The 13,585-nt window shown below is 38.8% G+C and overlaps 2 protein-coding genes across 2 annotated transcripts; one reads left to right on the top strand and one right to left on the bottom strand.

Moving 5' to 3' along the window:
- Positions 1–1,568: 1,568 nt before the first annotated feature.
- Positions 1,569–3,599, top strand: LOC133537950 (ribosyldihydronicotinamide dehydrogenase [quinone]-like). Its single transcript, XM_061879138.1, has 6 exons — positions 1,569–1,687; positions 1,763–1,927; positions 2,715–2,845; positions 2,918–3,031; positions 3,089–3,190; positions 3,254–3,599. The coding sequence occupies exons 1-6, from the start codon at positions 1,591–1,593 to the stop codon at positions 3,548–3,550; spliced, it is 906 nt and encodes a 301-aa protein (XP_061735122.1). The 5' UTR covers positions 1,569–1,590; the 3' UTR covers positions 3,551–3,599.
- A 1,492-nt stretch (positions 3,600–5,091) lies between these two features.
- LOC133537741 (ribosyldihydronicotinamide dehydrogenase [quinone]-like) lies at positions 5,092–6,960 on the bottom strand. The gene is made up of 6 exons (XM_061878830.1): positions 6,828–6,960; positions 6,582–6,746; positions 5,838–5,968; positions 5,659–5,772; positions 5,501–5,602; positions 5,092–5,437 (listed from the first exon to the last, which is right to left on the bottom strand). Exons 1-6 carry the CDS (start codon positions 6,829–6,831, stop codon positions 5,141–5,143), a joined length of 813 nt encoding a protein of 270 aa, XP_061734814.1. The 5' UTR covers positions 6,832–6,960; the 3' UTR covers positions 5,092–5,140.
- Positions 6,961–13,585: the final 6,625 nt, after the last annotated feature.

The following is a 13,585-nucleotide window of genomic DNA, read 5'->3' as shown; positions in this document are numbered from 1 at the left end:
CTCTGGACAAGTCACCACTTCCTTTTTAGGGCCATTACAGACTATTCACACACGAGGGCCCATTTAGTGTTGCCAATTAGCCTAACACCAGGTGCATATACATATTTAAATAGAAACTCTTCAAATGTGACCAGCCCAGCGGTATGGGGGCCCAGTACCACATCCCTACTTTCGTCTCCTGTTTGTAGGTTGCAACAGAGCTAAACAGACTGGAAACCTAACCATTTTTTTTTCCAACATTGAACATTTGAATATCCACGAAAAAATATTTAGAAATGGTCATTTAAGTCTACCTAAAATGATTTTTTGTTAGGTGGTTAGTTATAGGTAATTCAATGTCGATTATTGTATTTATATGATGTCACACAGTAAACATAAACTTGTTATACATACGTGTATATACATATATTAGTTCGGTCCAAACATTTTGGCAAGTAGTTTTGATGTAAATGCCTACAATGTGCAATACTTTTGTTTCCTTATTCGTATCTGACTTTATTAATTAGGGTTGGGGTGGAGACCCTGCCCCAAGTGGAGGAGTTCAAGTACCTAGGAGCCTTATTCACGAGTGAGGGAAGAGTGGATCGTGAGATCGACAGGCGGATCGGTGCGGCGTCTTCAGTAATGCGGACGTTGTACCGATCCGTTGTGGTGAAGAAGGAGCTGAGCCGGAAGGCAAAGCTCTCAATTTACCGGTCAATCTACGTTCCCATCCTCACCTATGGTCATGAGCTTTTGGTCATGACCGAAAGGATAAGATCACGGGTACAAGCGGCCGAAATTTGTTTCCTCCGCCGTGTGGCGGGGCTCTCCCTTAGAGATAGGGTGAGAAGCTCTGCCATCTGGGAGGAACTCAAAGTAAAGCCACTGCTCCTTCACATCGAGAGGAGCCAGATGAGGTGGTTCGGGCATCTGGTCAGGATGCCACCCAAACGCCTCCCTAAGGAGGTGTTTAGGGCACGTCCAACCGGTAGCAGGCCACGGGGAAGACCCAGGACACGTTGGGAAGACTATGTCTCCCGGCTGGCCTGGGAACGCCTCGGGATACCCCGGGAAGAGTTTGACGAAGTGGCTGGGGAGAGGGAAGTCTGGGTTTCCCTGCTTAGGCTGTTGCCCCCGCGGCCCGACCTCGGATAAGCGGAAGAAGATGGATGGATGGACTTTATTAAATGTTTGGGTAGGATTTTATCAAACAAAACCGCTTTTCTTTGAAGTAATATTGAAATGAATCAGAGCTGTTTATCTATTTCATGGAGGAATGTAGTAAATCATAGAACTGGCACCAAGTGCTATTAAGAAAGTATTAATTTTGAACTAGGAATCGTTTTGAATCGAGAATCAATTCGGAAACAAATCACTACCTCCAAGAATCGAATGGAATCATGGGGTTCCTAATGATTCACAGCCCTATAATGTACTTATAACTTTGATTCCTTTATGAACAAATACCTTAAAGATATCAAAATAATTTCATTTTTCAGTATGCGGCCCCAGGTGGTAAAAGTTTGGACACCCCGATCATAGAGTAATCTGATTGGCCAATGGTCTTATTTCCTAATTGCAGGCACCTGTGTGACAACCAATGAACTAATGAGGCTGTTTGGTATAAAGTTACCTCCCAGTTTGTTCCTCAACTCACCTCAGCCCCAACATCGTTGTGTACTTTGTGTGCTGACTTCAGAAATGAGTAAGTTGTATGTGTTACATCTTGTCGCTACTTACAAACTTCCTACCGAGTTTTCTCCTGTTCTTGTGTTGACAGCATCAAAGGTGCTCATCGTGTACGCCCACCAGAGCCCTGGCTCCTTCAATTGTGCGGCCAAAGATGTCGCCGAGAAGACTTTGGCCGCTCAGGGCTGCACGGTGCAAGTGTCTGATCTTTATGCCATGAAGTTTAAAGCCACTGCAACAGCTGAGGACATCAATGGTGAAACATCTCTATGTTCTTATAGCACATAACTTAACAGACCTAGACTTCCATTTATTGTCATTCAAATTTTAACCCTACAGTGCGGATAAGAACAAAATTGTGTTGCATTAGCTCGTTTTAGTGCAGGATTAAATAGCAATAATGTGCAGATATAGATTATTGTACAGATAAATATATAACATTTTCAAATACATCCATGTTTATGGATGTATGTTATATTGTCTTTTATATTCCAGCAAGTTAATCCGTTTTTGAGGTGGATTGAAGGGATTATTACGATGCGTTCAAGAGTCTTATGGCCTGAAGGAAGTAGCTGTCACAGAACCTGGAGGTTCGGCTACGGAGGCTTCCGAACCTCTTTCTAGAGTCCAGCAGTGAAAACAGTCCTTGGTGGGGGTGGGAGGAGTCCCTGCAGATTTTCTGAGCCCTGGTCAGGCGGCGGCTTTTTGGTATTTCCTGGATGGGAAGAAGAGAAGTCATGAACTTTTCCGCCGTCCTCACCAATCTAGAGACTTTCAGGCTGAGGCACTCAAATAATATTTGTGGTGCCCCCAATGGGTTTGACCTTTTTTATTTTCATTCCTACAAAGATGACTGCCATTAAGCAAAACATATTTTAAATATATTCTTTTTGGTTATGCATGTGTACTGAGTGATTCAGCTAAATCTAAATTATAAACAAATTCTGGAATTTTGTCACTACTCTGCATGGACTATATTGACATGCTCAATAAGGTAGAAATGGTATCGTCTCCCTTTTGCCCAATAATCAGCAATGTTTTAGGTGCGGTCAAGAATCCTGAACACTTCCGTTATGCTGAGGAGACCAAAGTGGCGTGGGAGGAAGGAAGACTGTCAGATGACATCGTAGAGGAGCAACGTAAACTCACCGAGGCTGATTTTGTCATTTTTCAGGTATAATTTGAAGTGCCACCAGTAATGTTTCAAACAAATATTGGTTAACCTGACAAAATCCAATGATTTCAGTTCCCCATGTACTGGTTCAGCCTTCCTGCTATCCTGAAGGGCTGGATGGACCGTGTGCTCACGCTTGGATACGCCTACTCTGATGACAAGCGATACAGCCAGGGACTCTTCAAGGTGAGCTTAAACTTAAATGTTTAACTTTATTTTGTAAAAATAACCACTGATCTTCAGACCAAGAAGGTTATGCTGTCTTTCACCACTGGCTCCCATGAGTCCATGTTCAGTGCTGATGGCATCAATGGAGACATGAACGTCACCCTCTGGCCACTTCAGGTATGACACCAACATGTCATGTTCAATGACCTAGAAGCACTAAACCTGTGTATAATTCTGCAGAATGGCATCCTGCACTACTGCGGCTTCCAAGTGCTGGCCCCTCAGATCTTCTGGGCTCCGTCTCGGGTCTCCCAGGAGGAGCGTGTCGCCATGCTGGAGGCGTGGCGTGCACGACTTGAAGGTCTCTGGGATGAGGCCCCGCTAGCCTTCACTCCCATGGACTGTTTTGATGGTGACAAGGGCTTCCAGCTGAAGCCTGAGGTCCAGGAGAAACATGCATGCCAGGAGTTTGGCCTCACTGTAGGAACCCACCTGGGGAAACGTGTGCCACCCAACCAGATGAGGGCTGGAGTTTGAACTTTGATACCCTGTCTCTACTGAATAAAAGCAGCCTGCCTCTTTAAAATGACTCTGGAAGTTTGCACTGATTTATTGCAAATTGAAGCTATTGGTGCCTTCTGTTCAGACCAAACCAATTATAAGGGATCTGAGCCAAGGAGGTAATTGTAGCTTGTGCAGCCTTTTGAGACACTCGATTTAGGGCTGAATTAGTAAACTTTTATAATGGTGGTTTACTTAAAATTCAGCAATGGAGCTTTTTTTTTTTTTTTCTAACCAAATCTGATTAACCAATGTCTAAAACATTGTTTTCTGAGGTCAGTGTAGAACAGTGATATGAAACTGGTCATGAGCCAAATCTCCTGGATCTGATTCTGAACCAAAATGTTGTTAAACTGTTTGAAACTTTTATTAGATTGCACAGTACAGTACATATTCCGTACAATTGACCACTAAATGGTAACACCCGAATAAGTTTTTCAACTTGTTTAAGTCGGGGTCCACGTTAATCAATTCATGGTACAAATATATACTATCAACATAATACAGTCATCACACAAGTTAATCATCATAGTATGTACATTGAATTATTTACATTAAGTTAAACTTTGGAAATGTTTTTTGCAAGTGATTACACAATGGCTTTGTGTTTCTAAACTTGGATAAGTATACACTTTTTGCAGAGATTTCCAGGAGTGGTTTATTTTGATCCAGGCAGGGCATGTCTGCTACTTTTCATTCCCGTTAATTTATATTGGCTTACGCCACCTTGTAAAATCTTCAAATTGTCATGTTAATGACAGAAAAAAAAAGCTGCTTATACTTATAACTATTGTTTCAACACTTGTTTCACAGCCTGTTCCCACAAATACAATTTTTTTTGTGAATCTGACATTTGTATAGTTTTGCAGTGACCTGGTGTGTCAAACACAATACTTTGAAATTTCTTCCAATATGTATATATAAATGTACACTTGAAGTGTAGGGGCGGCATAGCTCGGTTGGTAGAGCGGCCGTGACAGCAACTTGAGGGTTGCAGGTTCAATTCCCGCTTCCGCCATCCTAGTCACTGCCGTTGTGTCCTTGGGCAAGACACTTTACCCAATTGCTCCCAGTGCCACCCACACTGGTTTAAATATAACTTAGATATTGGGTGTCACTATGTATAGCGCTTTGAGTCACTAGAGAAAAGCGCTATATAAATATAATTCACACTCATTCCAAGTGTTGGAACAGAGCAATTTGGATATAAAGGAATTTAGCAAAATTGATATTTTGTACATTTTCACCCAAAAGATAAATTGTACACTGAGTTGTAAATTTCAAGATAACGTTATGGTCATTCAAGGAGAGACCAAAGTGGAATTATCTGCATTTAAAAAACAAATCACATTTGTTGAAACTGATGTCCAAGACAAAATTCTCAAAGCTTTTAGCTTTGCTCGTTAAATTTATTTTCCAGTACACAATCCCATATTAAATAATGACAAGAACAATGTACTAAGCTTTAAACAGAAGGTACCAACTTGCAATAATTCAGTACAGACTTCCAGAGTCAATTTTAAAGAGGCAGGCTGCTTTTATTCAGTAGAGACAGGGTATCAAAGTTCAAACTCCAGCCCTCATCTGGTTGGGTGGCACACGTTTCCCCAGGTGGGTTCCTACAGTGAGGCCAAACTCCTGGCATGCATGTTTCTCCTGGACCTCAGGCTTCAGCTGGAAGCCCTTGTCGCCATCAAAACAGTCCATGGGAGTGAAGGCTAGCGGGGCCTCATCCCAGAGACCTTCAAGTCGTGCACACCACGCCTCCAGCATGGCGACACGCTCCTCCTGGGAGACCCGAGACGGAGCCCAGAAGATCTGAGGTGCCAGCACTTGGAAGCCGCAGTAGTGAAGGATGCCATTCTGCAGAATTATACACAGGTTTAGTGTTTCTAGGTGGTCATTGAACACATGTTGGTGTCATACCTGAAGTGGCCAGAGGGTGACGTTCATGTCTCCATTGATGCCATCAGCACTGAACATGGACTCATGGGAGCCAGTGGTGAAAGACAGCATAACCTTCTTGGTCTGAAGAACAGTGGTTATTTTTACAACATAAGTTAAACATTTAAGTTTAAGCTCACCTTGAAGAGTCCCCGGCTGTATCGCTTGTCATCAGAGTAGGCGTATCCAAGCGTGAGCACACGGTCCATCCAGCCCTTCAGGATAGCAGGAAGGCTGAACCAGTACATGGGGAACTGAAAACATTGGATTTAGTCAAGACTTCCTTGTTGAAACATTACCAATGGCCTTCAAATTCTACCTGAAAAATGACAAGATCAGCCTCGGTGAGTTTACGTTGCTCCTCTACGATGTCATCCGACAGTTTTCCTTCCTCCCACGCCACTTTGGTCTCCTCGGCGTAACGGAAGTGATCAGGATTTTTGACCGCACCTAAAAAAACACGACATTGACACCGTACCACCAATTTTACTTCATTTAGCAAAAATACTTACGTTGGTACACATGTTTAACTGCAAGTGCATGTAAAGTTTCAACAAATTGGCAGCCATCTTTGTAAGGGCACTTGCATGATTTAGCAGCTAATTGTTTAAATCTGATCACTTCTGTGAATTAAAGAAAAAATATATACATTATATGCCTTTGGTCTTATCCAGCCACTCCTATTTATGCACAGTGGGTGTCCACCCTGAGATCGGTAGATTGCGGGTTTAAACCCTGGCCGAGTCATACCAAAGACTATAAAAACGGGACCCATTACCTCCATGCTTGCCACTCAGCATCAAGGGTTGCAATTAGGGGTTAAATAACAAAATTATTCCCAGGCGTGGCCAACGCTGCTGCTCACTGCTCCCCTCACCTCCCAAGAGGATGGGCCAAACGCAGAGAGTAATTTCACCACACTTAGTGTGTGTGAGGGACTATCATGGTACTTGATCTCATACGTATGTGCAAGATTGATACAATACACGCCTTCCATTGCATGTTGAGCATAACCCGTAGGGTCATTTACGTTGTTTGATATAAGTGCACATAAAAATTTCACCATTGATGTCCTCAGCTGTTGCAGTGGCTTTAAACTTCATGGCATAAAGATCAGACACTTGCACCGTGCAGTCCTGAGCGGCCAAAGCCTTCTCGGCGACATCTTTGGCCGCAAAATTGAAGGAGCCAGGGCTCTGGTGGGCGTACACGATGAGCACTTTCTTTGCTGCCAACACAAGAGAAGGAGAAGACACAATATTAGTGCAAGCAACAAGACACAGTGGGACATTTGCAGGATACAACTTACTCATTTCTGAAGTCTGCACACGAACAAAGCACGCAATGATGTTGTAGCTGAGATAATTAAAATAAACAGGGAGGTAGTTTTATACAGGAAGCTTCATGTGTTCATTGGTTGTCACACAGGTGCCTGCAGCCAGCAATTAAGACTATCAGCCAATCAGATGACTCTATGATTAGGGGTGTCCAAACTTTTTCTACCTGAAAAAAATGTCATTAATACAAAAATGTTGAACAATTTGTCCATAAACCACAGCAGACCAATCAAATGTGTGTGCAAATATCATACAATATTGATGCATATAGGAGGAGAAAAAATAAACAAATGAAATACAAGCAAATACATTTGTAATTTTTATTTATTTGATTTTTTTTTTTACCATTCATTATATTCAGTAATAACAAATAAGAATCATTTTCAGTTCAGTTCAGTTACAGTTTATTTGGAACATGCATACGATACAATTTTAATTCATCACATACGTCCAGTTGTGGGCTTCACGGTGGCAGAGGGGTTAGTGCGTCTGTCTCACAATACGAAGGTCCTGCAGTCCTGGGTTCAAATCCAGGCTCGGGATCTTTCTGTGTGGAGTTTGCATGTTCTCCCCGTGAATGCGTGGGTTCCCTCCGGGTACTCCGGCTTCCTCCCACTTCCAATGACATGCACCTGGGGATAGGTTGATTGGCAACACTAAATTGGCCCTAGTGTTTGAATGTTGTCTGTCTGTGTTGGGCCTGCGATGAGGTGGCGACTTGTCCAGGGTGTACCCCACCTTCCGCCCGATTGTAGCTGAGATAGGCGCCAGCGCCCCCCGCGACCCCAAAAGGGAATAAGCGGTAGAAAATGGATGGATGGACTTCCAGTTGTTTCATTACAGCACATCCGAAAAGGAGTACACTGCAAAAACTGAAATCTTAGTAGGATTAAATATCTCAAATAAGGGTGATATTTGCTTATATTGTGAATTATATTTATATAGCGCTTTTCTCTAGTGACTCAAAGCGCTTTACATAGTGACACCCAATATCTAAGTTACATTTAAACCAGTGTGGGTGGCACTGGGAGCAGGTGGGTAAAGTGTCTTGCCCAAGGACACAACGGCAGTGACTAGGATGGCGGAAGCGGGAATCGAACCTGCAACCCGCAAGTTGCTGGCACGGCCACCTTACCAACCGAGCTATACCTAATAAGATAATTCTTCTCACTAAGCTGATTTTATGTTAGTGTTTTACTTGTTTTAAGGGTTTTGGTCCTAAATGATCTCAGTAAGATATTACAGCTTGTTGCTAAGATTTTATGACCTATATTAAGTAATACATGCTTGAAACTAGAATATCAACTGATGCAAAGCTGTGTCTTTACCATTTCACAAGTATAAAACTACTTTTTTCAAGTAATAATTTCTTACTTCAAGCATGGCAAAAAAAAAAATCATGACGCCGACCGCATATCATTATGTCAAGATAATGGCACTAGCATTTACTTAATTTAAGATTATTTTTCAACATATTGAGCAAAAAGGTATCATTTTTTTTTCTACCAAGAAAAGTGCACTTGTTATTAGTGAGAATATACTTATTTTAAGGTATATTTGGGTTTATTAAGGTTAGCTTATTTAACTTGTTTTGGAAAGTCTTGACAAGCCAAATTTTCTTGTTCTATTGGCAGATAATTTTGCTTAGTTCAAGTAAAATACCCCTAATATTTGTATTTATTTTTTTCTTGTTTTTGAACACTGACTTTTTGCAGTGTAGGAAGAAGCAGAGCTTATTTAATCCTACCTCTTTTCAAACCATAGCAATGTTATCCCATTTCCTTGATCTCTGTAACGGAACAGTGAACATTTAAATAATAAATAAATAAATAATATACCACAGTAAGCATGCAAATATTAAAAACATAAATAATCTTTGTCTAAATAAAAAAAAAAAGGGGGGAAAAAGGGTTCAAGATGTTCATCATAATTCTTGTTCGGTGTACTTTGTGAACACTTATAGTTGCAACCGTCTCTTAAACTGAATCATATTGGTGCTTTGTTTGATTTCTTTGCTTTATCCGTTCCATAATTTAATTCCAGCCCTGTGATGAGGTGGTGACTTGTCCAGGGTGTACCCCGCCTTACGCCCGAATCCAGCTGAGATAGGCTCCAGCATCCTCCCCGACCCCAAAAGGGACAAGCGGTAGAACATGGATGGATGGATAGTGATATACTAAATTAATAATAATAATGACTCCAAAATAATGCTATTGTTTTCTTGAAAGTTAAAAGAACGTTTGAGTTGGATTTCTTTAAAGAAGAAAGTTTGATTTACAATTTCATTAAATTAAAATGTTCTACCGCTTATCCAACGAATTTAAAGTAATTAATACATTTAGAGTTTTTCAAATGGATGTATAAGGAAAACGTGCCATTTCTTTGGGTCTGTCTCCTTGTTGTTTGACAGTGTGCACAAAAACTGATTCTTATTTCTGTTATTCTGTACTATCTTTTAGGTTTCATTCAACTGGGATTTAAGTGACATTTCCCAAAACAGAGATCTTTAAAAAAATAAATCTGTTCCAAAGTCAAACCGTGCCCCTAAAGTAATAGTTCCATGCTGGTGACCCCATGAATGGCCACACTCCAAATAGAGTTCTCCTGTCATATAGACCATTGGTCCCCAAACACCGGTGCAGGGACCGGTACTGGTCCGTGAAGCATTTGCTAGCGGGCCGGAGAGAAACACTAAATAATTTATAAAGGACTGCAATTTCTCCAACTTAACTGACTAGACCAGGGTTGTCAAACTTGTTTTCCTTGAGGGCCACACCGCAGTCACGACTGCCAATAGAGGGCCGCTTGTAGAAGTAAATTATTAATGAATTTGCCTATGAATTTAAATATTAAAAAAAAATAAAAAATAAATAAATAAGGTAAATAGTAAAAAAAAAATCTGTGGATTTTACCACTTTTTTTTTACAGAAAAAAACTGGCAAGTTAGTTGCTAGACTTTAACTGTAAAAATATATGGTGTTATTGTATTATTATCATTATTTACAACATATTGCTGTAAATAAAAAAATACAGTACCTCTGTTTAATTTTATATTGGCAACCCAGCTGCCAGTTTTTTTTTTAACCATAATAAAATGTGGTCCCATAAAATCATCAACTGCGGAATTAAAAAAAAAAAAAACCTGACAGCACAGTCGACAGAATTTTACTATAAAAAATAAACATTGGTCGTTTTTTTTTTTTTCCAACTGACATTAATATGCCGTACAAAACTTCCTAAATTTTACAGAAAAATCTATAGTGTAAATTTGATGGATAACTTTCTTCAAAACCATAAGTTAAGCTGATATTTAAGTATTTATTTGGATTTTGACCCAAAAAGTTTGATGATTTAATATTTGTTGCAATATACAGTACAGCTGTTTAATTTTACTTTGGAAACCCAGCAGCCAGTTTTTTTTTACCATAATAAAACGTGGTACCGTAAAATCACCAACCATGGAATTAAAAAAAGAAAACCTGACATCTCAGTCGACAGAATTTTACTGTAAAAAAAAAAAAAAAAACATTGGTTGTTTAGTGCTTTCTCCAACTTAAAAAAACATCCTAAATTTTACAGTAAAATCTATTGGTCATTTTTATAATGTACAATTTGATGGATAACTTGCTTCAAAACCACAAGTTAAGCTGATATTTAAGTATTTATTTGAATTTTGACCAAAAAAGTTAGATAATATAGTAATTGTTGCAATATACAGTACCGCTGTTTAATTTTATTTTGGCAACTAAGCTGCTAGTTTTTTGTTTACCATAATAAAATGTGGTACCATTAAATCATATATCGTGGATTTAAAAACAAAGCAAAACCTGACAGCTCAGTCGACAGAATTTTACTGTAAAAAAACAGACATTGGTCATTTTTTTTTTCCCCAACTTACAATAATATCCTGTAAAAAACCTCCTAAATTTTACAGTGAAATCTATTGGTCATATTTAAAGCATACAATTTGATGGATAACTTGCTTCGAAACCATAAGTTAAGCTGATATTTAAGTATTTATTAGAATTTTGACCCAAAAAGTTAGATAATACAATATTTGTTGCAATATACAGTACCGCTGTTTAATTTTATTTTGGCAACCCAGCTGCCAGGTTTTTTTGTTTACCATAATAAAATGTGGTACCATAAAATCATATATCATGGATTTAAAAACAAAGCAAAACCCGACAGCTCAGTCGACAGAATTTTACTGTAAAAAAAAAAAAACATTGGTTGTTTAGTTTTTTTTTCCAACTTACATTAATACGCCGTAAAAAACCTCCTAAATTTTACAGTGAAATCTATTGGTCATATTTAAAGCATACAATTTGATGGATAACTTGCTTCGAAACCATAAGTTAAGCTGATATTTAAGTATTTATTAGAATTTTGACCCAAAAAGTTAGATAATACAATATTTGTTGCAATATACAGTACCGCTGTTTAATTTTACTTTGGAAACCCAGCAGCCAGTTTTTTTTTTTTACCATAATAAAATGTGGTACCATAAAATCCTCAACCACTGAATTAAAAAAAAAAAAACCTGACATCTCAGTCGACAGAATTTTACTGTGAAAAAAAAAAACATTGGTTGTTTAGTTTTTTTTCCAACTTACATTAATACGCCGTAAAAAACATCCTAAATTTTACAGTAAAATCTATTGGTCATTTTTATAATGTAAATTTGATGGATAACTTGCTTCAAAACCATAAGTTAAGCTGATATTTAAGTATTTATTTGGATTTTGACCAACAAAGTTAGATGATATAATATTTGTTGCAATATACAGTATCGCTGTTTAATTTTATTTTGGCAACTCAGCTGCCAGTTTTTTTTTACCATAATAAAATGTGGTACCATAAAATCATACATCGTGGATTTAAAAACAATCAATCAATCAATCAATGTTTATTTATATAGCCCCAAATCACAAATGTCTCAAAGGACTGCACAAATCATTACGACTACAACATCCTCAGAAGAACCCACAAAAGGGCAAGGAAAACTCACACCCAGTGGGCAGGGAGAATTCACATCCAGTGGGACGCCAGTGACAATGCTGACTATGAGAAACCTTGGAAAGGACCTCAGATGTGGGCAACCCCCCCCCTCTAGGGGACCGAAAGCAGTGGATGTCGAGCGGGTCTAACATGATACTGTGAAAGTTCAATCCATAGTGGCTCCAACACAGCCGCGAGAGTTCAGTTCAAAGCGGATCCAAGACAGCAGCGAGAGTCCCGTCCACAGGAAACCATCCCAAGCGGAGGCGTATCAGCAGCGTAGAGATGTCCCCAATCGATACAGGCGAGCGGTCCATCCTGGGTCTCGACTCTGGACAGCCAGTACTTCATCCATGGTCATCGGACCGGACCCCCTCCACAAGAGAGGGGGGGACATAGGAGGAAGAAAAGAAGCGGCAGATCAACTGGTCTAAAAAGGAGGTCTATTTAAAGGCTAGAGTATACAGATGAGTTTTAAGGTGAGACTTAAATGCTTCTACTGAGGTAGCATCTCGAACTGTTACCAGGAGGGCATTCCAGAGTACTGGAGCCCGAACGGAAAACGCTCTATAGCCCGCAGACTTGTTTTGGGCTTTAGGAATCACTAATAAGCAAATTTCTTGCCGGGACATATGGTACAATACAATCGGCAAGATAGGCTGGAGCTAGACCGTGTTGTATTTTATACGTAATTAGTAAAACCTTAAAGTCACATCTTAAGTGCACAGGAAGCCAGTGCAGGTGAGCCAGTACAGGCGTAATATGATCAAACTTTCTTGTTCTTGTCAAAAACAAAGCAAAACCTGACAGTTCAGTCGACAGAATTTTACTGTCAAAAAACAAACATTGGCCGTGTTTTTATTTTTTTCCAACTTACATTAATATCCTGTAAAAAACTTTCTAAATTTTACAGTGAAATCTATTGGTCATATTTATAGCATACAATTTGATGGATAACTTGCTTCGAAACCATAAGTTAAGCTGATATTTAAGTATTTATTTGAATTTTGACCGAAAAAGTAGGATAATATAATATTTGTTGCAATATACAGTACTGCTGTTTAGTTTTATTTTGGCAACTCAGCTGCCATTTTTTTTTTACCATAATAAATTGTGGTACCATAAAATAATACATCGTGGATTTAAAAACAAAGCAAAATCTGACAGCTCAGTCGACAGAATTTTACTGTAAAAAAAATAACATTTGCCGTGTTTTTTTTTTTCCAACCTACAATAATATCCTGTAAAAAACCTCCTAAATTTTACAGTGAAATCTATGGGTCATTTTTATAATGTACAATTTGATGGATAACTTGCTTCGAAACCATAAGTTTAGCTGATATTTAAGTATTTATTAGAATTTTGACCAAAAAAGTTAGATAATGTAATATTTGTTGCAATATACAGTACCGCTGTTTAATTTTATTTTGGCAACTCAGCTGCCAGTTTTTTTTTTACCATAATAAAATGTGGTACCATTAAATCATCAACTGTGGAGTAAAAAAAAAAAAAAAAACCTGACAGCTCAGTCAACAGAATTTTACTGTAAAAAAACAGACGTTGGTCATTTTTTTTTCCAACTTACATTAATATCCTGTAAAAAACCTCCTAAATTTTACAGTGAAATCTATTGGTCATATTTATAGCATACAATTTGATGGATAACTTGCTGTGAAACCATAAGTTAAGCTGATATTTAAGTATTTATTTGAATTTTGACCAAAAAAGT

The sequence above is a fragment of the Nerophis ophidion genome, linkage group LG19 (genome assembly GCF_033978795.1).
Source record: "Nerophis ophidion isolate RoL-2023_Sa linkage group LG19, RoL_Noph_v1.0, whole genome shotgun sequence".
NCBI classification, from domain to species: domain Eukaryota; kingdom Metazoa; phylum Chordata; class Actinopteri; order Syngnathiformes; family Syngnathidae; genus Nerophis; species Nerophis ophidion.
This window is presented reverse-complemented; position numbering and strand designations above follow the sequence as displayed.

Coding starts and splice junctions, on each gene's coding strand:
- LOC133537950 (XM_061879138.1), top strand. CDS start 1,591: ATGAGGCTGTTTGGTATAAAGTTACCTCCCAGTTTGTTCCTCAACTCA. Junction 2,846..2,917: donor CTGATTTTGTCATTTTTCAG/GTATAATTTGAA, acceptor CAATGATTTCAG/TTCCCCATGTACTGGTTCAG. Junction 3,191..3,253: donor TCACCCTCTGGCCACTTCAG/GTATGACACCAA, acceptor ATAATTCTGCAG/AATGGCATCCTGCACTACTG.
- LOC133537741 (XM_061878830.1), bottom strand. Junction 5,773..5,837: donor CTGATCTTGTCATTTTTCAG/GTAGAATTTGAA, acceptor CAATGTTTTCAG/TTCCCCATGTACTGGTTCAG. Junction 5,438..5,500: donor TCACCCTCTGGCCACTTCAG/GTATGACACCAA, acceptor ATAATTCTGCAG/AATGGCATCCTTCACTACTG.